General features: G+C 45.3%; 1 protein-coding gene across 1 annotated transcript in view; it reads left to right on the top strand.

Annotated features, from left to right (window-relative positions):
* The first annotated feature begins 1,906 nt into the window (after nt 1–1,906).
* Nucleotides 1,907–20,664, top strand: part of TBX20 (T-box transcription factor 20) — a 41,077-nt gene continuing 22,319 nt past the window's right edge. The window contains exons 1-6 of the mRNA XM_074841370.1: nt 1,907–2,136; nt 4,074–4,308; nt 5,617–5,781; nt 10,887–10,995; nt 16,483–16,641; nt 20,326–20,402. Of these exons, the coding sequence (XP_074697471.1) occupies nt 2,010–2,136; nt 4,074–4,308; nt 5,617–5,781; nt 10,887–10,995; nt 16,483–16,641; nt 20,326–20,402 (872 nt within the window). The 5' untranslated portion in view covers nt 1,907–2,009. The remainder of the gene's footprint in view (nt 2,137–4,073; nt 4,309–5,616; nt 5,782–10,886; nt 10,996–16,482; nt 16,642–20,325; nt 20,403–20,664) is intronic.

The following is a 20,664-nucleotide window of genomic DNA, read 5'->3' as shown; positions in this document are numbered from 1 at the left end:
TGCCTTTTTTTTTTTTTTTCTTCCCAGGATCTGCGCTCTTACTTTGACGGGAGCTTGGCTTTTTTATTATCCTTATTTGCGCCGCGCATAGAGGAGGCAGGAAACCAAAGGGGACTTAGGCATCCCCACCACCACATGAAGGGTGAAGAGAATAATTCCTCAGGCTATTTGTTCCCTCCCTGTCTTTCTTTTCTGGCAGGCCGGACCCTGCTCTTCAGGTAGAGCCAAGGGAGCGCAGGGCCGGACCCCCGTCCCGCCGCCGCCGCCCCTCGCACGCCGGGAGCGGGGCTGTCCCGCAGGGAATCCGGGCTGTTAAATAGAGGGATGTCCCTCGGAGTAAAGCGGTAAAGCGGTTTAGGGACTTTTTGTTTGTTTGTTTTCTTGGGATTGGTGTGGGGAGAATCGTTCGTCTCGTTCTCGCCGAGGCAAGAGAAGATGCTTCGTGAGCTGCCCTGGCCGCTGCAGGCTCTCCCGGCTGCCCGACTCGGGGGCTGCCCGGCCTCTCCCGCTGCCCCCCTCTTCCCCGGCTTAGCCTTAGGCGAGACCGGGCCCCCAGACCACTGTGGGCCACGCTGAAATCCTTAGCCCTCTGCCAAACGCTTCAGTCACGTCCTGTTTGCGATGGAATATGTATCTATTTTATTCTATCCATTCGCAAATTCAGGTAATAAGAGGGCAAACCGCGGTCGGTTCTCGCTCATTTCAAAGCGATAAAGCACTATTTCGTGTTGTCTGCTTCACGGGCTGTGAAGGGTGACCTGAATAATTGTTTCTCCTAATTAAATGATTAAGTTCGGCAGGAATAGGAGTGGCACTGATCTGTTCCAGCAGCATGTCTCTTGGCACAAGCCTGCGTATTAAAAGCCCCTCGGATTCGGTTCTAGGTTTAGAAGTTGGAACTTTAGTGGCAAATTTGCGTGTCCTCTTGAGTCGTTTTAGCGAGGGAATATTTTCAGTCCTCTTTTTATTTAAAGAACTCCAGTCAAATTCCCCTCTTTTTTATTTATGGGAGGATGTGTTTAAAAGAGTTCTGGCGAGCAACTTACTTAAATCACTGCCTGGGAATAATCTGCTCGTCGGCACCATCAGCCCGTCCTGGTTTTCTCTCTGGTTTACGTGCTTGATCAACACCATCTAGTTTGGTGGAGCCGATGAAACGGTGTTGAAGAAAACTGTGCGATCAGTGGCCCACGCACTGGGTTGGCTGGGACGGGAACCCAGCCAGGGGCTCACCTGGAGTCGGTGGGGGCGAGTACATCTGACTGGGATGACAATATTTGGGATCCGGTGCCAGAAAACCGAGCGCACGATCAGCCTTAAGGAACCTTCTGTCCCAGCAGCAGGCACAGAGCGACGAAAACGGCTGCTTTAGAAGTTGTGGTCTTTTAAAATTTGAATTTAAAACAGAAAACTGGCTCACGCACGCACGAGAAAAAACAACAATTTCTTTTCCTCTTTTCAACCATCTCTCCCTGATTCTTGCCTCGACAAAGCGAATAGCCCAGGGACCTTCTCGGGAGCATCCTCGGCCGTGTGGCCTGCCCCCTCCCCCCCACTCCCCGAGCTGAGAGGAGCGGGGGGCGCACCCCGACCCGCAGCGGGGGCCTCGACGGGGAGCGGGGCTGGGCTGCCCGGAGGGGGGAGCGGCAGCGGGGAGCCCGCCCGAGGGCCGGCCGCCCCCTGCCCACCCCGCGGGCGGGCAGAGCCCTCCCCTCCTTCCTCCTCCTCCTCCTCCTCCTCCTCCTCCTCCTGCCCGCCTCCTCCCCCTCCTCCTCCTCCTCCGCGGCCGGGCCGGGGCCCTTGACGTGTCCCGCCGCCGATTGGCCGCCGGCCGATAGGATCTCCGCGGCCCCGCGTTAAGGCGGGGGAGCGCGCAGCGCCGGGCGCAGAGCTGCTCCCGCCCGGCCGCTACCCCCGCGCTGCTCCCCGCGGTGCGACCGACCGACCGACCGACCGACCGACCGCCCCGTCCGGGCAGCGCCGAGCCCCGCCGCGCCGCCGGGGTGGCCATGGAGTACACGCCGCCCCCCAAGCCGCAGCTCTCCTCCCGGGCCAACGCCTTCTCCATCGCCGCCCTCATGTCGAGCGGCAGCTCCAAGGACAAGGAGTCCCCCGAGAGCACCATCAAGCCGCTGGGTGAGTGGGGACGGGGGGGACCGCCGGTGTCCGCGGGGCGCGGAGCTCCCGTCCGCCCGCCCGCCCGTCCGTCTGTCCGTCCGTCTGTCTGTCCGTCCCCGGCGGAGCCCGCTTTCCGCTCAGGGTCCCCCTCCCCAAAGCTCCGGTAGCCGGCTCAGGCAGCGGCGGGTTCCCCCTGCCCACAGGTTTTCCCTGCAGAAGGAAAAGCCGCGCCGCCAAAGCCGGTTCAAGTCTCCCCGACACTCACCGTCGTTTCCAGGCGAGGCTCTTTACAGCAGAAACTACTCGCTGAATTCCTCCAGTTTAAATCACGACGTTTATTTATCCAGCCTCGCCGTTCGTAGAATAATCTCACACCCTAAGGTAGTTAACATTGCTCTTCGCTGGTGTGACATGAACCTCTCCAATATATATTACAAATCATATCTGCTTTTGAAGTCAAATAAGAGAATCTCCGGTATCGTGCCTAGGCTCACAAGCGGTAGTAAAACTTGTACCTGAAGATCCCTTCGCTCCACAGCTACTAGATGTAGGCTCATCTAGACCGTGTCACTTTACAACGACCGGGAGGATTTTTATAGTAATTCAGCGCGATTTTCGGGTAAGGGATTTCGCTTCTATTCTGTCGCCTCGATTCAGATTCCCGAAGGCTTTTAAAAAATAGCAGCATCTTCCCCTCCTCCCCTTTCCAATTTCTGCGGCTTGTGGTCCTTGCATGTATCCAAGAGTTCGCAGAAAACTGCGAAAAAATATGTTAAGCTTTCAGGGCGCCAATGAACAAGATTACATTCAGTCTTACAAGAATTTAGAAAAGGCAGCGCTCTCGGCGGCTGCTCCGTCTCATCAACTGTCTCAATAGATTTCTCGTACTCCAGGGATTCATTGCAAACTTTATTTTTTAGTCTAGGGGATAACGTAGGCCGAGAATGTTGTAGTATTCCCGTCTGACATATTTACATAGTCTTGCGTTAGACGTAGCTAGTTTTCTTCTTCTTTCTTTTTTTTTTTTTTTTTCCCCGAAACCGCTCGTTCAATTTATTTTTCAATTTTTTTTTTCACTCATTCCCCCACGCCATTCAATTAGAAATCGAGGGGAAAAGACTGCCTGTAACTCGGCTTTTATTAACCGGAGATTTGGGCGAAATCTTTCTCTGTAGGGGCAGGGCGCATCTGTGCTCCTCCCGTTTCTTGGCGCCGCATCCCGGGGCCGGGGCAGAGACCCCCGCAGCCCGGCTCCCTCCCCTCCCCTCCTCTCCTTCGGCTGAAACTCAGCCCCTCAGCCTCCCGGGGGGGAGAGCCGGGGGGAACCAGCGCCTCCGCGCAGGTTGCGCGGCTGCATGCAGCTCCCCCGGAGCCTGTTCCTCCAAGGGAAGTGTGCTCAGGCTCCGCAAACCGGCTGGAGGCAGAGCAGACCCGGTTGAGTTAGTCTTAGGAGCTCGCTTTCCCGCGGAGGAAGCGCGGAGCCTGCGCGGCCGCGCTCGGCCTCCTTCTGTGTTACGCCCTTTACCAGCGGCGCAACTGAGGAGCAGCCGCCCGCGCCCCCCCGCATGACCCCGGCCCTCAGCACCCCCTCGGAGCCGAGCGCTCCCGTTTTAATGAGAATTAAGTGACCCTTCCATGGAAGCCCTCGGTTAAGCAGGGAGGCAGCGCGCAGGGCCCGCCCTGCCCCTCCGCGCCCCGCGGAGCGGGTATCGGCCGCGCCGCTCCCCGCCGCCCCCCCGAGCACCCCTCGCCGTGCGCCTCCGGAAAACGACCCCCGAAAAATCACCATCCCTGACCTCGCGGGGTGCTGCATCGGGGGGGCAGCTGAACCACAAATGCCCTTTTTTTTTTTTTTTTTTTTTTTGAAAATAAGTATTTTTTCTCGGCGCTCGCCCCGTCCTGGCTGAATCCCCTCTCTCTTTCTTTGTTCCCCCCCCCCTCCCCAAACCCTGCAGAACAATTCGTTGAGAAATCCTCTTGCGCCCAGCCTTTGAGTGATTTATCCAGCCTGGACCCTCACGGGGATTTTAGCACCAGCCCTTCGTCCTTGTGCACCGAGCCCCTCATCCCCACCACCCCCATCATCCCCAGCGAGGAGATGGCCAAAATTTCCTGCAGCCTGGAGACCAAAGAGCTCTGGGACAAGTTTCACGAGCTGGGTACCGAGATGATCATCACCAAATCCGGGAGGTAAGGCTGCGCAGCCCCGGCGCACAGAGGCGGCTTGGGGTGGGGGGACGGGGGGGAAAGGGGCAAAACAAACAAAACCCCGCAGTTTTTATTTTGGGAGAGCAGCACGGATGGGGTAAGGGGAGGAGGAGGAGGATAGTGAAGCCCCTTAATTGCCGCCGCGCTGGGCAGCAGCCCCTCGGCGGGCTCAGCCGGGCGCTGCGCGGTGCGGTGCGGTGCGCGGAGCCCCGGGGCGGCAGCGGGGTGCGGTGCGGCGCGGCCGGCTGAAATCCAGCCGGGAGGGTCCCGGCGGCTGGGTAGAAATGTCGTTTCCCTAAAATTTTGTTCTGTGGCTGAAAGCTCCTTCGTGCAGCGATTTTTGCGGGGCTGGGTGGTAGAGACACAGGGAAACGAGGAGTGGGGGGGAAATAATTCAGTCAGCGCTTGGTTTGGTTTGGTTTGGTTTGGTTCTCTTTTCTCTCGGTTGCAAAAATGTGCAAAAGAATCCCAGGCTTTCTTATCGCCTCAACCTTGCCGTTTCTTCAGTAAAGCTTTTGGGGTTTGGGTCACTCAAAGGCAGTCCGGAGGGGCCAAATGTCTTGTCGGGTTTTGTAATCCCCCAAAGTCGCTTTTTACTAATGAAGTTCCCTGACGATTTTTTTTCCCCCTAACTGGCGAGCTCTACCAGTATGTGTTTAAAAAAAAAAAAAAAAATTACGTATAAAATCTGCAATTTGAAGTTGAAAATTTTAAACTGTTTAAAGTTATTTAACTTTATTTCTGGTCTATGGCATAACCTTACATTTAAAGATTGCATTTTGTCAAAAATTAAGTGAAGAAAGGAAAGTTTAGTTTTGAAAATTCCTCTCAGAAATATCGTGAGCAGGCTTAAAAGAACATGCGTCGAAAATATGTGAGAATATTAACGGATATAATTTCTGCAATATTTCCCTAACACTAGTATGGATCCCATAAAAAAAAATTCCATTTTTCTTAAGACTTCTGTACCTTAGGTACACCTATTTTCTGAAATCGTTGTGTGCTTTTAACTAACGGGCAAAAAGTACATTTCTCCTTAACTTTTTCACTTTTACCATTTTTTTCTTTTTGCTTTCAAAAAATCGTTCTGGTTTCAAGCTGCTCTTTCTGTGCATATTAGAGATACACAGGATTTAACTTCTATCACACTGTAGCAGAATCAATAGATGCTTTATTTTTTTTTTTTTTCAGGTGGTTAAAATATAATTCTTACTTTTAGGAGTTTCTCAGAAGCTCTCTTATTTCTGTTCTCCATCCACCTATTTATTTTCTGATTTGCATTTATTTCAGGAGAATGTTTCCTACAATCAGGGTTTCCTTCTCAGGAGTGGATCCTGAAGCCAAGTACATTGTGTTAATGGATATAGTTCCTGTGGACAATAAAAGATATAGATATGCCTACCACAGGTCTTCCTGGTTAGTGGCTGGAAAAGCTGATCCTCCGCTCCCTGCAAGGTTTGTAAATTTTACTGCTGATCTTTCTTTTATTTTCTTTACCTTTTTTCTTTTCTTTTCTTTTTCCCTTCAAGAAATACCTGCTATTAATCTTTCCATGCTGTTTGCAAAGAGTGCTCTGAGACGTTGAGGCTGTGCTCAACAAAGTTGATTGCAAAATTCATTAATTTCTATGATACAGAATCGGGCCTCAAACCTCTGCTTGAGACTTGAAGGCTTGATTTATACTGAATGTTCCAAGGCATGCAGGATTTGGTTGAAGGGTCTTTTATTTTTATATATATATATATTAAAAAATGAAGTTTGCCTTGATTCAGATAAGAAAGCTTTAAAAAAAGAACCAACCTGATTTGTCTTTTGGGTTTGCCTCCTCCCTGGCATTTGACCTCATAATTTAAAGCAACCCAGGCACCACCAGCCAAGTCCAAGTAGAAATACTACATTACAGTTCAGTGCTGTTTATGCTTGAAATGATATTATTTCTTGATAATACATCCAGCGTTTGCTAAACGATAATTTTATTCTTGCTTTTACTCACCTCTTAGACAGCAGGCGAAGTATGGATCAGTTCTACAGCACAGAGATTTATATATTTTTTTAAGAAACCATGACATTTTCTGAGATGTTAGGAAAAAAATCAAGTAAATTCCCCCCGTTTTCTATACAGAAACAAAATGCTGTAGAAAATAAATTTCTAAAATCATTCCAACTGAGGCTGCAGCACTAGGCTGTACAGTAGGACGGCGCTTCAGGGGAGACCCACACTTCATCGTATTCAGCCCAGCACTTCAGTACGTACTTAAGTCCCCAAGTCCAGTAAGACTGAAGCACATGTCGAACGGCTTTGCTGAGTCAGAGCTGGAGATATGGAAATAACGTGGATTCCTCTCTGGCTTCAAAGAAACTTTTTGTGGAGGGCTCTGTGCAGACACACAGATCCGCTCCAGGTGGCTTAGCCCGGGGTTAAGAACTTGCTTGTTACAGAGAAAGAAATTAGAAGTGAAACACAAGAAATGGAAGCATATTTTTGTGTGTGTGAGTATAAGGACCAAATCCTGCACACTTTCCTCATATAAATAGTTCAGCTGAAAGCTTGCTGACTGCTGATCTCTGGAAGGCGGCTCAGGGAAGTAAACAAACAAAAAGCGCATGCAGAGAAGCTGTGATTAAAGACAGCAACCTAGGAGTTATGTCGGCTTTGTTTTCATGGCCAAAAACTCCTTCTTGCAATGTGGTTAACGTCCGAGGGCCTCGTTTGACGTATTGTAATGAGCACTGATCAAAACCCAAAGAAAAACCAGGGATCCTACTCCAAAGGAGTCAGCATCAAAAGAAGAATTAGGGGAAGGACAGACACAGTTTTAAGGCAGGGTTCTCCCCTTCTTATTTTCCCATTTAAGTACCTTCTGGGATACCTTTAAATCAATTGCTAATTCACACTCTGTCTGGCATAGACTAGCTCAATGAGGAAATAAAAGAATATAAGACAAGAGTTTGATCCTTGGAATAATTAGCAACTGCCCTACTGAGTGTTTTAGAGCTGGGGTCAAACCTCCTTGGAGTTTAATATTTATTATCATCATACTGTGGTAGCTCTTTAAGGTCCCGATTGGATCAGTGCCTCTGTGTGTAAATGTATATCTTTACTGCTTCATTTTCAGGATGCTTAGCCAAAACACAATGATCTTTTGGATCACAACACAGGCAGAGATTACTTTTTCTTTGTATGAATGGTACTTAGATATACAATTATGCACTTTCTCCTTCTTATGCTCCTGTTTGGCGAGAAAAAAGATGTCAAGAGGTTCAGCGTGCCAATGTTTGCATTGCTAGTGCTTTTTCTGGAGTGTTAATGCATCTTTTGAGGTAGGAGGCCTCAGTCTTGCTCAAATTAAAAGTAATACTCCTCCCATCTTGAAACGGGTTTGGTCCTGCTCCAGTAACAGGAGCCCTTAATGAAGTTTTGATTTCTTCTTCTCCAAACACGTGGTCTTAGCTCTCCTTACTTGAGGAGTGTCAGCGCGGGGTGTATATGTGCTTAGCGCCTGGGCGCTGGTACCAAGGTGTTAACTCCCCATCCACGTCACTGCCTGCATCTGCAGGGGCACATCGGCATCAGGGGAATTATTCAGGAGTCACATTGTGCATAGGTGTGAGACTTTGCAGGATCGGACCCGTTAGGTGTTTTGCTCTTTCCATTATAAAAATAACTTTCAATGCTGAGACAGCTATTTTTTTTTTCCAAATTAATAAGTATTCTGTGATTCTGTTTGAAAGATTAGCCCTTCAGGGAACTTTCTATAAAAACTGGTTTTATCCCTGTCTTCCTGCTGTCAACGTTTAAGACAAGTTTATGTGGCAACGAACACTTAAATAAAAATACTTTTCAGAGAGTCTTTTGTAAATCTTCTAAAGTGCTATCTGGGGATAGAATACCTATGTGATATTTTGTGTTTGTTCTTCCAAATTGCTAAGACTGTGTGAAACATCAGTTTAATAAGTTTCAGCATGTACCTTTATTTGCTCTTCTTCTTTTTTCACCTCCTTTCTTTCACTCAGAAATCTGTCTTGGTTTACTTTTTTTTTTTTACTGTATTTGGCTACAATAATTTGTTTAATGAAGTTATAGTGTTTACACACTTACAGAGGACCCTAGGTAGGAAACCTTTAAAAGGTTTGCAAATTATTTGAGACATTAAGGTAATTAAAAGCCATGTGCATGGGGCTTGCAGGACCAGACCAACTGTTAAACTAAACAGAAGGAGAGCATTCCAAAATATTCAAGAAGGAAGCAGTACCCAAGCCTTGCATATATCATGAAACTATATACCGTGGAGCAAACTCATATCCAAATATGGCTTCTAAAGCCTTTGTGAATTGAAGCGAGCAGCCCCTCGCATCTGGCTGGCCTTAGGCAGCAGAGCCTGCGTGAACTTCTGGGGGAGCTTCGTGTGCTGCACCAGAATGTGCACATTTATTTCTCTAACCTGTTTCCTCGTGCGCACACACAGTCCTATTGGTGACTTCTAGTTCAGTGGGCAATTCATCTAGTTTTCACCCCTCCAAGGCGTGCAAGCTCAGACCGTAGGAGAAGTGTGCAGATAGATGTAGTTCACCAGGTGGAACCAGATGTTGCAGTGCAATCAATGGCATCTAGCAAATCAGTAAAGAAAAAGAAGGTCTATTAATACATTACTTAACTGACATTCAGGTGACCATCCTTCAGTGATTTTCCTGTTAGCACTCTGCTATCATCCAGGCACGTCGTAGTTTGAAAGCAGTGCCAAGCATTAACTGCCTATCGTGTAAAACAGTTGTGCTCAGTTTTTAGACACATCAAGATCTTTACTCATTCCCCAGCACATATTTGAAATAGTTTGCTTTTTTGGTCCCAATTAGCCAAACCTTGCTGAGCCTGACACTCTGTGATCACAGTAAACATTATTAGCTATCCAGACATTCAAAGTTAGAAGTCAGGCTCCAAAAAAAATATCACAAGACTGGCTGAAAAGTTGCAGGTCATGTTTGGGACTCTTTCTGTTTTGCTTTCTCTAATTCAGGGCTCTAAAGATTGAGATTTTTGTTTTTTACAGGAAAGCAAAGTTAATTTTCATGAGAGGTAGGATTATTTTGACATAACAGGATTCCAGGTCTTGGTTTTTCAGATACTTCATAATTTTTCATGAGCCTTGCAGTGCAATCAGCAGAGTCGATAGCTATGAGGACGCCTGTATGCTAGGAATATTTTATTGTGACAGGAACCCTGGCTCAGCATCCCTCCCGTGGACTTAGCTATACCAGCCAAGCTGTGCTTTGGATCAGTGTAAGGAAAACATCCTGTACATCTGAAGCGAGCTGCGCTGGTAAAACTTTAGTTTCACTGTGTCTTGGGGATTCTGCTGGCAAAAGTGGAGAGTGCAGGATCAAATCTCCTTCCTCTTTGAGTAACAGAGCTGTGCTCCCTGGAGTCTTTACTACAGGCATTCCTTGATTAGGGATCAGTGTAGTCTATCAGAAAGTTACGCCCCATCGTTTGGTGGTTTTTCCATTCTGCTCTTGCCTAACCAAAATCGTAGCTCAACAGCGACAAAAATGTTTATCTTTCTAACCCGTCATCTCAGCACTGCCCCACCCACCTAATGGAAGAAATCCATCCATGTGGTCAAAGACATCACCCAAAATGAGAGTCAGGCCCTTAGCGAGTGACAACCAACACTGACAGAAGCAGAACGCTAGCTGAATGTCTAGTTCAGCTCTTCATTCACTATTACAGAAGAACATTTGAGTTAATTTTCAGCGATACATTATTCCTATAAAATGATTGTTTTTAGATAGCCTGGCACTTGTAATTAGTCTGGTCATAATGTATATATCATTGTATTTACACGTCTTCTGTGCTTCCTTTTCTTCTGCTTAATTTCCCAAGTGGTGGATTGTTAATTACAGAGATGCAATTAATTTTTCATGTCAGACCACTGTGCTGGACTGCAGCCTTCAACCTCTTATAAACAGACGTCACCACAGCTAACGTGTGATCGAGTGCAGGTTAAAATCATTATCATGACTTAATGTTACATATAAAGAAAAATGCATTTTTATCTACATTCCCCCATTATCTCTCTAATGACAACATGTTTTTTCTCTCGTAGCTGTAGTCATTGTTATTTTAAGTGCTTGTTAGTACAGCTGTGGGGAAAGACATGATCAATTTTTCATTTGGGAAAAGACACAACAGTGAATGTTAGTTAATGTCTCCATTTTAGATAACTAGATAAAATAATAGGTATGGTTAGAGACCAATCTAGCACTCAGACATGGGATTCTTCATTACATTCCAGTGAACTAAACAACTCAAGTCATCGCTTTACTGTCTGTCATTAATGGTTGTATTTCAGGCATTCATTAGTTTGGGGAAGATTGTGTTTTGTTTGAGTAGCTGATCTGTATAACCCTAAGCTCTCAGGAAATCCATGTCCATGAAACCACCGCATATTCCAAAATTAAGATATTACAGGCTTTTTAAAATTTCATACTGAAGTGGTGCCCACACGCAAGACAAGAGGTGAGATTTTTTTATGAGCAGGCATTTTCCCTGTGTTTTCCAGGTTGTACGTGCACCCTGACTCCCCATTCACAGGAGAGCAACTGCTGAAGCAGATGGTGTCCTTTGAAAAAGTCAAACTCACCAACAACGAGCTGGATCAGCACGGCCATGTGAGTAGCCCTCCTGGTGGGAAAGGGTAAAGGAACTGTCATAAGGGAATTGCTCACTTGAGCCACAGGGCTAAGCTTGCAGGAGAGAGATTGTGATGGGGAAAGACTGCCATGGCTCTCTGTGGACCTCTCTTGGCTGGCCCTTTGTACCACAGTAGAGAAAGATGCTGCATGAAGCTTAAACATGTTGGGTTTTAATCTCTGTTGTTGAGAAACAGGTGACTTCAGAAATGAGTTTTTTTACCTTCCATAAAGTAGAACCCAGGTCAACACAAGAATTCAAATTATGTTGGTACTGCTGTTAGAGGCAGAACATCCACTGGACATAAGTTCAGAGTGGAGTCAAGCATCAAAGTAAGGGAGAAAAAGGAGGCACGTGAGCTTTTTATCATGCTTCTGCACACATTTTGCTGTGACATGGCAGTATGCTCTGCCACGTGCACTGGTTAGCAAGTTCACATGCTTTTCCATGTGTGCTTGGAAGCTCTTTCTCATTATAGGCAAACTGTTAGGGTTGGGTCCATCAATAAGGGCTCTTCTACTTCCAGACTCAACATAGCATGGGCACAGAGTCAGCAGAAAATACTGGTGTGACACCAAAACAAGGGCTGTTGAATCATAAAAATAAGTGTGCCTCAGTTGCCCTTGAAATAACTTAGGCTACCTGCAAGTCAACGTGCCACAGAGTGGGCTTGGGCCTCTAAAGGAAACAGGTCCCTGCTCTGATCAGTACCAATTTGCTGTCACAAGCCCTGAGGCTGATATCTGATAAATAGGACACAGAGCTGCTGGCCCTGGGCTCCATGGGTGGTAAGAAAGAGTGTTGTCTGTCCTGTCCCCTCTCCAAAAGTGCCTGTAAAGTGCGGAAATGGCTTGGTAGCACCTCCAAATTGCAAAGGAAGAGCTAAAAGTGTTGCCTCTGGGCTTGGTGGCTCCCCAGGGGAAGGCTGAAGGAGCAGGGGGATGGATTTGAAAGGGTTGCTGGCTGAGAACGGGGCAGTTAAGAACAAGCGTAAAGTCAGTGTTAGTAAAAGAGCTGTCGGGAAGAAATGAGTGATTTTGAACTCTGAAGCATGTGTAGGGGTAACTAGCCTGTAAAGCTGAATAATTGTGGCATATACGGTATCAAAAATCCTTCCCCTAGTGTGGTATTTATTGTGTTTTCGGACTGTGTGAGACAGTGGCCGTTTGTCTGAGCTGTCTTCTGTGCAAATGCTTCTCATCTGAAAGAGAATTTTTGCTCATTTCAAGACCTAAGAATTAAACCACAGTCATGATCATTTAAAATACATGCTGGAAACAACAACACCAAAAGTAGTTAAAAAAACCCAAACCAAACCAAAAGAAAGCCCAGATAGATGCCTCTGTCGTCTTCTTTTGTAAAGATCCATCTGTGCGTATATTTTTCTTGAATCCGGTTTTTCCGCTGTTGTTCCTTTCCTGACTAGTGGAGAATGTCTTTTTTTTTTTTTTTTTTCCCCTCTCTCTTTTATTTCATAATCTGTAGAAGGGCAAAGCTGAAGATTTGTGGGCTCTATCACTGAGTGATGATAGAGCAGTATACGTGCGCATTTAAAAAGAAGCATTTTTCATCATAACAGGGGCCATGTGTGCCTCTAATAAAGGGCTCGCAGCAGTATATTGCAAACTAGTTAGGAGTGGTGCAGTTCCCAGAAGCCCAGACGAGTATAAAAAAGAAGAAGGTCTGAGAAGCTGTCGGGAACAGAGACATGTGACAGAGCAAGAAGATGTAATCGTCTCAGATACAAGCAGTGGGAGAAAATGATCTGTAGTGTTTGAGATGCGGCCTCCCAATCAACTTTCAAAGAAGCAGCAGAGGTGGATGCCATTCTTTACACGAAGGCTTTGGACAGCCGAAGTCAATGGAAAGTCTTGCATGTCCAGTTAAGAATAAACCCCAAAGGCTTGATCCCATGTTGAGATTTGCGTGACAGGTGTTGCACCTCTGCAGAGCACTCTTTTTGATATTTTGTGGGGTTTTGTGTTCTAAATTAAGTTTTATGTGCTGCCTTATTGAAACTATGTAAATACCATCATTGGATGCTCAGTAGAATTAAGGAAGAAATTCATGCTCTGGAGCATTTAAGGAAGGCTCACTGTGCTGACCCAATGGCATTTCTGAGCTCCTATGTACTAAGAGAAGGGGAGAATTGAAATGCCTGAAGGAGCCCTTCTTCACTCACGAGATCTTAACTGACCTGCTAAAAATCTCAATTATGTTTGATAAGGTATGTGGCTCCTGAGGAAGTTTTAATGACCTAAAAGACGGCTTTAAATACCATTATAGGTAGAGAAGCTGCATCCAACCTGATTCCAGTTTGTTCTAGTTACTTGCTTTCTCCATCCTCCAGAAGACAGGTTTGGTTGTTAAGGTAATTGCAGTGTTTTATTTGTAGGGTGGTTCATTTCCTGAAAAAGAATCTGGAGAGAAGAGAGGCATTTGTTTGTTCTAGCATTTGTTTGTTTTCTCTTATTCCGAGACTTTTGGAGTTGGCAAGCATCTCTTCAGCAGCATGCATAACCCCATAGCTATGTACGTATTCTCCCCAAGCATCAAGGCAGAAGTCTTATCTCTGTGTGCATGACATACAGCTTGCTCCATGGAAACACTTTCAGATATCCTTACCAGAGGAAGGAAATGGCTTCTGTCTCTGGATTTTTACAGATGAGTGAATAATTCCCATTTTTCTGGTTGTGGAACATTTATGAACGTGATTTTTTTTTTCCAGATTTCTGGTGATGTTTTTCACACAGACTGCTTCTTTTAGAACTTTTGGTGGCACTTAGCTGGCATGGCATCATTTATGGTGAGGTGAACCATGAGTGTATACATTATTGTAATTGCTTCTCTGGATTTTATGATAGCAAAACTCAAACACATGAATGTTTGCAGAAGTAAACACAAAGGTGTGAACATGGCCAACAAGTAACTGTGAAAGCAGACGTTTCAGAATAGCCACAAGGAGTTATGCCCAGGGGTTTTTTTAAAGCCAACCTGGCAGAAGTTAGGAACCTCCATGCTTTTAGAGAGCAAACTTTTCCTGGTAACACTCTTCTTCGGTGAATAAGGAAGCTGCATTCACAGCATAGTTCCTGAATTAAAAGCCACCTCAGGGATTTTGCAGCTGGCATCCAGATTGCCTCTGGTGACCAGTCTGTAGCCAGTGGGAGCCAGATGCCTACAAACCTGCCTGACCTTACAGCAAACAGGATCCTGTAAGGACGGATCCTGGTCATCTTCCCTGCTGCAGGCTGTCAGCACGAAGGCAGATGGAACGGCTGGGGGCCTGTGACCACACTGTACTGCCAGTAAGCATGTGCTGGGGGGCTGCCGTAAGTATATGTGCACCTGGTGTTTCTCTCCAGACACACCAGCCAGAGTATCACAGAGCTCATCAGGGATTTTCTGATAGCTACACCATGCAGGCAGGGGGCTGCTTGGACTTTGAGACCACCCTTGGAGGCTACTCTGTAAGATGCACCCTGTGTATGTAACTCTTTTAGGCTGTTTTGATGGTCCTAACGTAAGAAGATGCACAGATATACTTTGCGCAATATCCTGCTGACTTTAATATCAGCGAGTACTGCGATATTGGCAGCCTGTGTGGGGATGCAGATGGAGCACTAGATACACAGACTCTCACGAAAAGGAAATAGTGACCTTAACCTTGGCCATGGGTCTTTTGTGACCTCCCGGCTACATTCGCTACTTGCTTTATACCTGAAAGACCCAACCTGCCTCTGGTGGGAACATGCAGGGTAGAGCATCATGGCAGGGGATGTTATCCACGTGCGCTTTTGGTTTTGGAAAACTTTCGTAAATGATTACATGGTCTTGTTTGAGAAATGGAGTTTCTTCATCACAATTTGCATTCACAGAGAAGTGAAAGGAAGGGGCATGTGTGGGAGCTGCTCTGTCACAGCTTTTTCCTCCTTCCGCTCGGCTGCTGCTCAGATGTAATGCCTTGGTGTGGATACAGCAGCCATGAAAGGCAACGGGAAGTGTCGAGCTCTGTGGGCTAAGCCCTCAGTAAGCTCACCACCATCCACACACTGTCCTTTAAAAGTCTTTTCCAGCTGCTTAGAACAGCCCAAGTGACTAGGCTAGTAAGACAAAATTTCACAAAGAGAGGGAAAAATGATGAGGATATTAATGGCCGTTCTGTGTGTCCATATATAAAATGGTGAAGTGATTTGAGAAAGGACCTGAGTTGGTAAAAGCAGACATGCAACACTTTCAGGACAATGGTTCCCATCCCTGTAATGACCTTCTTCTCACTGTGTGCCCCCCACAAAGTCACAGTGCGAGTCTTAGCAATATTTGGCCCCAAAGGAGAAGCGAAGAAAATGCTGATGGAGATTTTAGGCATGACTCTAGAGCTGTCTCTAAGCTCTCCACTCCAATGCAGCGTGCAAGCTTTCTCATCGACTGAGTTAGCATGAAATACTGCACCATTTCTACTGTGTTTCAGCCGAAGTTAACGCTTCCTGAGGAATGCACATTAGCTATTCCAGATGTACAGAGCTGACTGTAATGTCGTTATGGCCCCTGCAAAATAGAACCACCCACACCATTGCCAATTTTGACTTGTGACTGTGATTATATCCAAAACAAGGACTGGTGCGAGCCGAGCTCTGTATTTAATTCTTATATTGTAATACTGTGGTTAGAGGCAGCCAAACAGGCCTCCAGCCAGTGGTAACTGAAGCAAGTGGGACTCTCGGTTTGACGCCAGTGAATGTTGAAATTGGTTAGTTGCTACATTAGGTTTAGAATTGTTTTGGGAGCTCGTAAACAATTATTAATGAGGATAAAATGGCAAAACCTGGTCATTTTGGGGTTCCGGTCTGGTTTCCCTTCTTGCTCTCATTTTTGGTAGTCTGCGGTGAAGAGCATCTATGAAGTATTTTGCTTTAAAGGTTTGCCATAGTAAAAGGATCTGGGGAGTTTTATTTTTGGTCAGCTGGTTTGTGCTGCTGGTTGTGGTGGTTTTTTGGTTGGGTTTTATTTTCTCTTTTTTTTTTTGAGGGGTTCTTGGCTGTTTTCATTCTGCACCTGCACAGTTTTGCAAGTGTGGATTCTCTGTCATGATCTTTCAAGAGTTAGATGTTTACACTTGCAGCTGACACCTGCAAACTGTGGCACACACTAGCAATAACGAATTCTGTATGTAGAACACCTCACCTGTAGGAACAGGTATCTATGCTTCAAAAAAACATGTGCTCACCAGTGGCGTAGGAGTGAGAAGAAACTAGCTCCCAGAATGCCTGCTTTTCCACCTTCATTTCCTGAAACTGCCCAAAGGAGTTGGAGAGTTTGCTCTGAAAATCAGCCCCTGGCTAGTTAGATCTCAGATGTCTCCCCTGCAGTGTTAATTAGATCTTTTTTTCCCCTATGGTTTTACAGCCTTTGAGGTTCCTGTTAACCTTCCTCTCAGGACAGTGCCTTGTTGCTCTTTCTTGCAGATCATTTTGAACTCCATGCACAAGTACCAGCCAAGAGTCCACATTATTAAGAAGAAGGATCATACAGCTTCTTTGCTAAATCTGAAATCGGAAGAATTCAGGACATTTATCTTTCCAGAGACAGTTTTTACTGCTGTTACCGCCTACCAGAATCAATTGGTGAGTATAGTTGTTAATTTCCGCGGATTTAACTAAATCCCACCTGGCTGAAAACACCCTTTCCCCCCATCTAAGCTAGGAAACCTTCTGATATAACCTACCCTTCCATGCCAATGTCTCTAGTGACTGTGCCCAATCTAATTCATATTCAGGAGTAATTCTTACGTATACGGGTAGTACTACTAACTTTAAAGAGCCATAAGGATTATTCATGGGAGTAAAGATGACATGAAAGAGGCTTTCATTTGTCTTCCCTTCTGTCTATACAAAGCTGTTTGCATATTATATTTTAGTCCTTTTCTAATTATAGCTCATTAAGGAACTGTTCTTATTTGCAGTGATCTTTCATGCCACAAGCTATTAGCTGAGAGATATTCTGGTTTGCACATGATGATTTCATGGGTTTAAAAAGTTGACTAATTAAGCTGTAAGGCTCAAACATAAGGGAAATCACTCAGAGATATGCTTTTCAGAGGCTGCCCAGATTACATCCAGATGTTTGAATTTCAATTTGCATGCCAGTGAATAATATATACAAAATGGAGGAGATCATAACAATGGATTGCTAATGAGTAATTTTAGGAAGTACATAAACAGTCAGAGAGCAGAGGCTCTGCTTGACAGTGGATAGGGCTTTAATATTTAAGTCAGTGGAAATATGTTGTTGGCTTCAGTGCATTTCAGAGTGTGCTTTAAGGGCTTAATGACTATGGCACTTCAGAAAAATACCTCTTTCCCTCTCTAATTCCCCCAAGTTAAGAAAAATATAAGTACTGTCCAAACATGTGGGCAGGCAGCATCACAGAGTCAATGTACCTGCTGGATTATTTAAAGAAGTCTGCATTTCTTAATATGAAGCAAAAGTAATTAGTTTCTAAATGCTATGAATAAAATTAAACTACTGCTTAGGGAGCCAAAGAAGCTCTGAAGATAATAGTAGTAGTATTAAGTTGGTCCTTATGACAGACCCCGCATCCCGCTTTAAGGCTTTAATATCAGAATGTATTGATTTTAAACTCAGGTTTGTATCTGAATGCTGCAGAAAATGCATTCAGCACCTGGCAATCTCAAGAATAATGTTTGGACAGGGAGTTAGATTTTTCCACGTAACTTTCTGTAGAAACCAGCAAAATAGTAACAGGCACAAAACCAGCTAAACCTGGAATTTATTTCGGTAGGATGGATTTGTGTTTGCCGACGATATTTACACCAGAGATGTTTCTAAACTAACCTTCTCAAAGCACATACATTGAGTCCTGGAAAATTTCTCAATGGAACATCTCCGGAACCCCTAGAGGTTGATGCTGTCATTTTATTTATGACTAATGAAAATGGAGCCTTTTTTCATTTTTGCCATTTCTTTCAGAACTGTTTTAAGGAGGGATTGATTACATTTCTGGAGGTTATTAGATAAAAGCTAAATACATTACACTTTCAACAAACTATCTCATAATTTAAGATTTAAAGGGCATGCATTTATTTAAACAGCCAAACCACTGCCACAGAGTTGAATTGTAGGTCAGATTTCATTTTAAAATGCTTTCTAGCAGATGTTCTCTGATTGTTTGTGAGACAGTCTCTCAGGAAAAATATGGTCATAAATGATTGTGAGTCTCATCTGGCTTCGGTGGATACAAAAAGTTTCTCTTGTGATGTCATACCAAATCTTTAATATTAGGAAAATGGAAGTTTGATTGGTGAAAATACGCTCAAGAGATGAATAGACCTCCTTATTATTCTGCAGTGCAGTTGGCTCGGTGTGTTGGTGATCTAAGTCAATGGAACTAGTTAGAGCTTGCCTTTTTTCAAGGTAGTTCTCAGAATGCTGCCATAAAAATGTTCGCTGTACGTGAGGCACTAACCCATCACTCTTTGCAACATCACCATGAGTCAAGGGCTTATGGGTATCTTGGGAGTAGAACAAGACTACAACTACCTTGCTGCGCTGTTGCAAGGTCCTGTGACAAGGCTAGGGTTCAGGGTAGTTTCCACCAGTCATACCTGCACGATGAGACAGCCTCAAACCCTCAGCCAGCACTGAGGTCCCATGTTGTGTGACCAGCCCACAGGAACAACTGGTGAGCTGCAGCACCTCCTGCGTAGTGCCTCAAAGCAAGGACCTTCCCCAGAGAGCTTGCCCCTGTATGGACCCGAAATGCCGGGCAGGGAAGGCAGCAGCCCAGGGGTACAGCATGTTGCCCAGGGTTGCAGAGCAGGTGGGTGGCAGCTGCTCAGCGCATCGTTCATATGCTGCAGACCAGTAATTAAATACTCAGGTTTTGTGTTTGTAAGCCTGTCCTTCTCTCTCTGTGTGTCTCTCCCAGAAGACTTCTTTCTCAGAATGAAAAGTTGGGTTCAGTTGTCCTCTTTTTTTTTTTCTTTTTCTTTTTTTTTTTCCTTTTTTTTTTTTTTTTAAATTTTGGAGGAAAAGCCACCTCATTTTGAAATACATTTGATTGTTTGAGGATTTGGAAAAGATCCGTTTTCTTTCCAAGTCTCGAGGACCAGCTAGTAAAAATGAGGTTGTGGCCTATTCAATACAGGCTTTTTTTTTGAGGAAAACCAGGCTGACATAGCCGCTCGGTATGAAATGCTGAGAGCTGTTGATTTTCATGGACTTCAACTAGAGCTGGTGGTATTCACTGCCTTGCAGGACAGGTCCTGTGTTGTCCCTCGTCAAGCTCTAACTCCCACTTACAGTTTTATTTTTAATTATTGGAAAAAGTATGGCTGGAAGCTCTGAATATTGTGATGATGTCTCAAGTTTTATTCACTAAATCTCATTTGGTTGGACAGCTAGAAAATTTCACAAGGGCAATAGAGGATTTGTTTCCTGCTCCCAGAAAAACACAGTGCCTGAACCTATGCTACCACCTATGCCTGAAAAGTTTCACTGCAAAGTTAAAGGGAGGCCTGATGCTTTGGGGCAGAGGGACTCCTGATCAGTGGGTTACTCTGGCAGAATGGAAAGGCTGACAGGATGCACTGGGCAGGTTTGTAGCGACATTTGAAGAAGGGAGGAGAGTCTTTTGTTGTAAGATCCCTAGTTTTCCAGGACTGTGATAGTTTTAATGGGGTTACTCCTTTGACCCAGGCTTTGTCACCTTAAATCTGAGTTCTCCCCACACTTTTCCTCTCTCCTTCCCTTCCTCAGCTTCTTTCCATGCAAAAACAGTTAAACTGCCCCTATGTGATGTGGCAGGTCTGGCTGAGAACATTTGCATCCCAGTTAAAAAAAGGAAAAAGTGGTGCTGAACTAAAGCAACCTCTTTAAGTCTGCAAGCAGTGGCTTCTAGTTTGGACTCATATTAGTTGATGTGCAGCTCCACCAGCAAGGCTCAGATGTTAGCAGGGTGCTGTGCATTGCTCATGGAAAAGACATCCTGATTTATGCTGTTAAAGTATTTAGAAGCAGTAATGCTGTATGTGGGTGGTTTCTTCCTGCTCTGGGTAACATGAAGGCTGAGCCCACTGTGCCCTTCGTTCTTTCCATTGCTGCATGTATAATACATGCTGGTTTGCTTCCCCAGCTTTGCAGCATCTCAAGAGTAGCACACATGCACACAGACAAGGAGCATGGATAAAATTAGCAGTGAAGTCAGGAGGATGGATTGATTAACACTTTGTACGCTGCAATACCTTAACACTATATTCATGTTGCATTGCTCTTTTCTGTGTTTCCAGATAACCAAGTTGAAAATTGACAGCAACCCTTTTGCTAAAGGATTCCGGGACTCTTCCAGACTCACTGATATCGAGAGGTAATGGGGACTTTCTGTTTACTTTCCATGCAGATAAGATAAAGAGAAGAGAGAGTTTGTAGGAAAAGCATCCTTTCAACTCCTGAGAAGCTGTGCATTTTAACGTTATCTTGTTGCATATAGTAAGCCTCCTCCACCTCCTTTAAAAATACTTATAAACTTTATGAAGAAAGAGCTGGTTTGAGTTTTGACATCTGTTCCAGTTGGGACCAATATATTCATCTTCCTCAGGGGGCTTCTTGAAGGGGGGAGAGGGTCAGTT

This window comes from Strix aluco, chromosome 1 (genome assembly GCF_031877795.1).
Source record: "Strix aluco isolate bStrAlu1 chromosome 1, bStrAlu1.hap1, whole genome shotgun sequence".
Classification (NCBI taxonomy): domain Eukaryota; kingdom Metazoa; phylum Chordata; class Aves; order Strigiformes; family Strigidae; genus Strix; species Strix aluco.
This window is presented reverse-complemented; position numbering and strand designations above follow the sequence as displayed.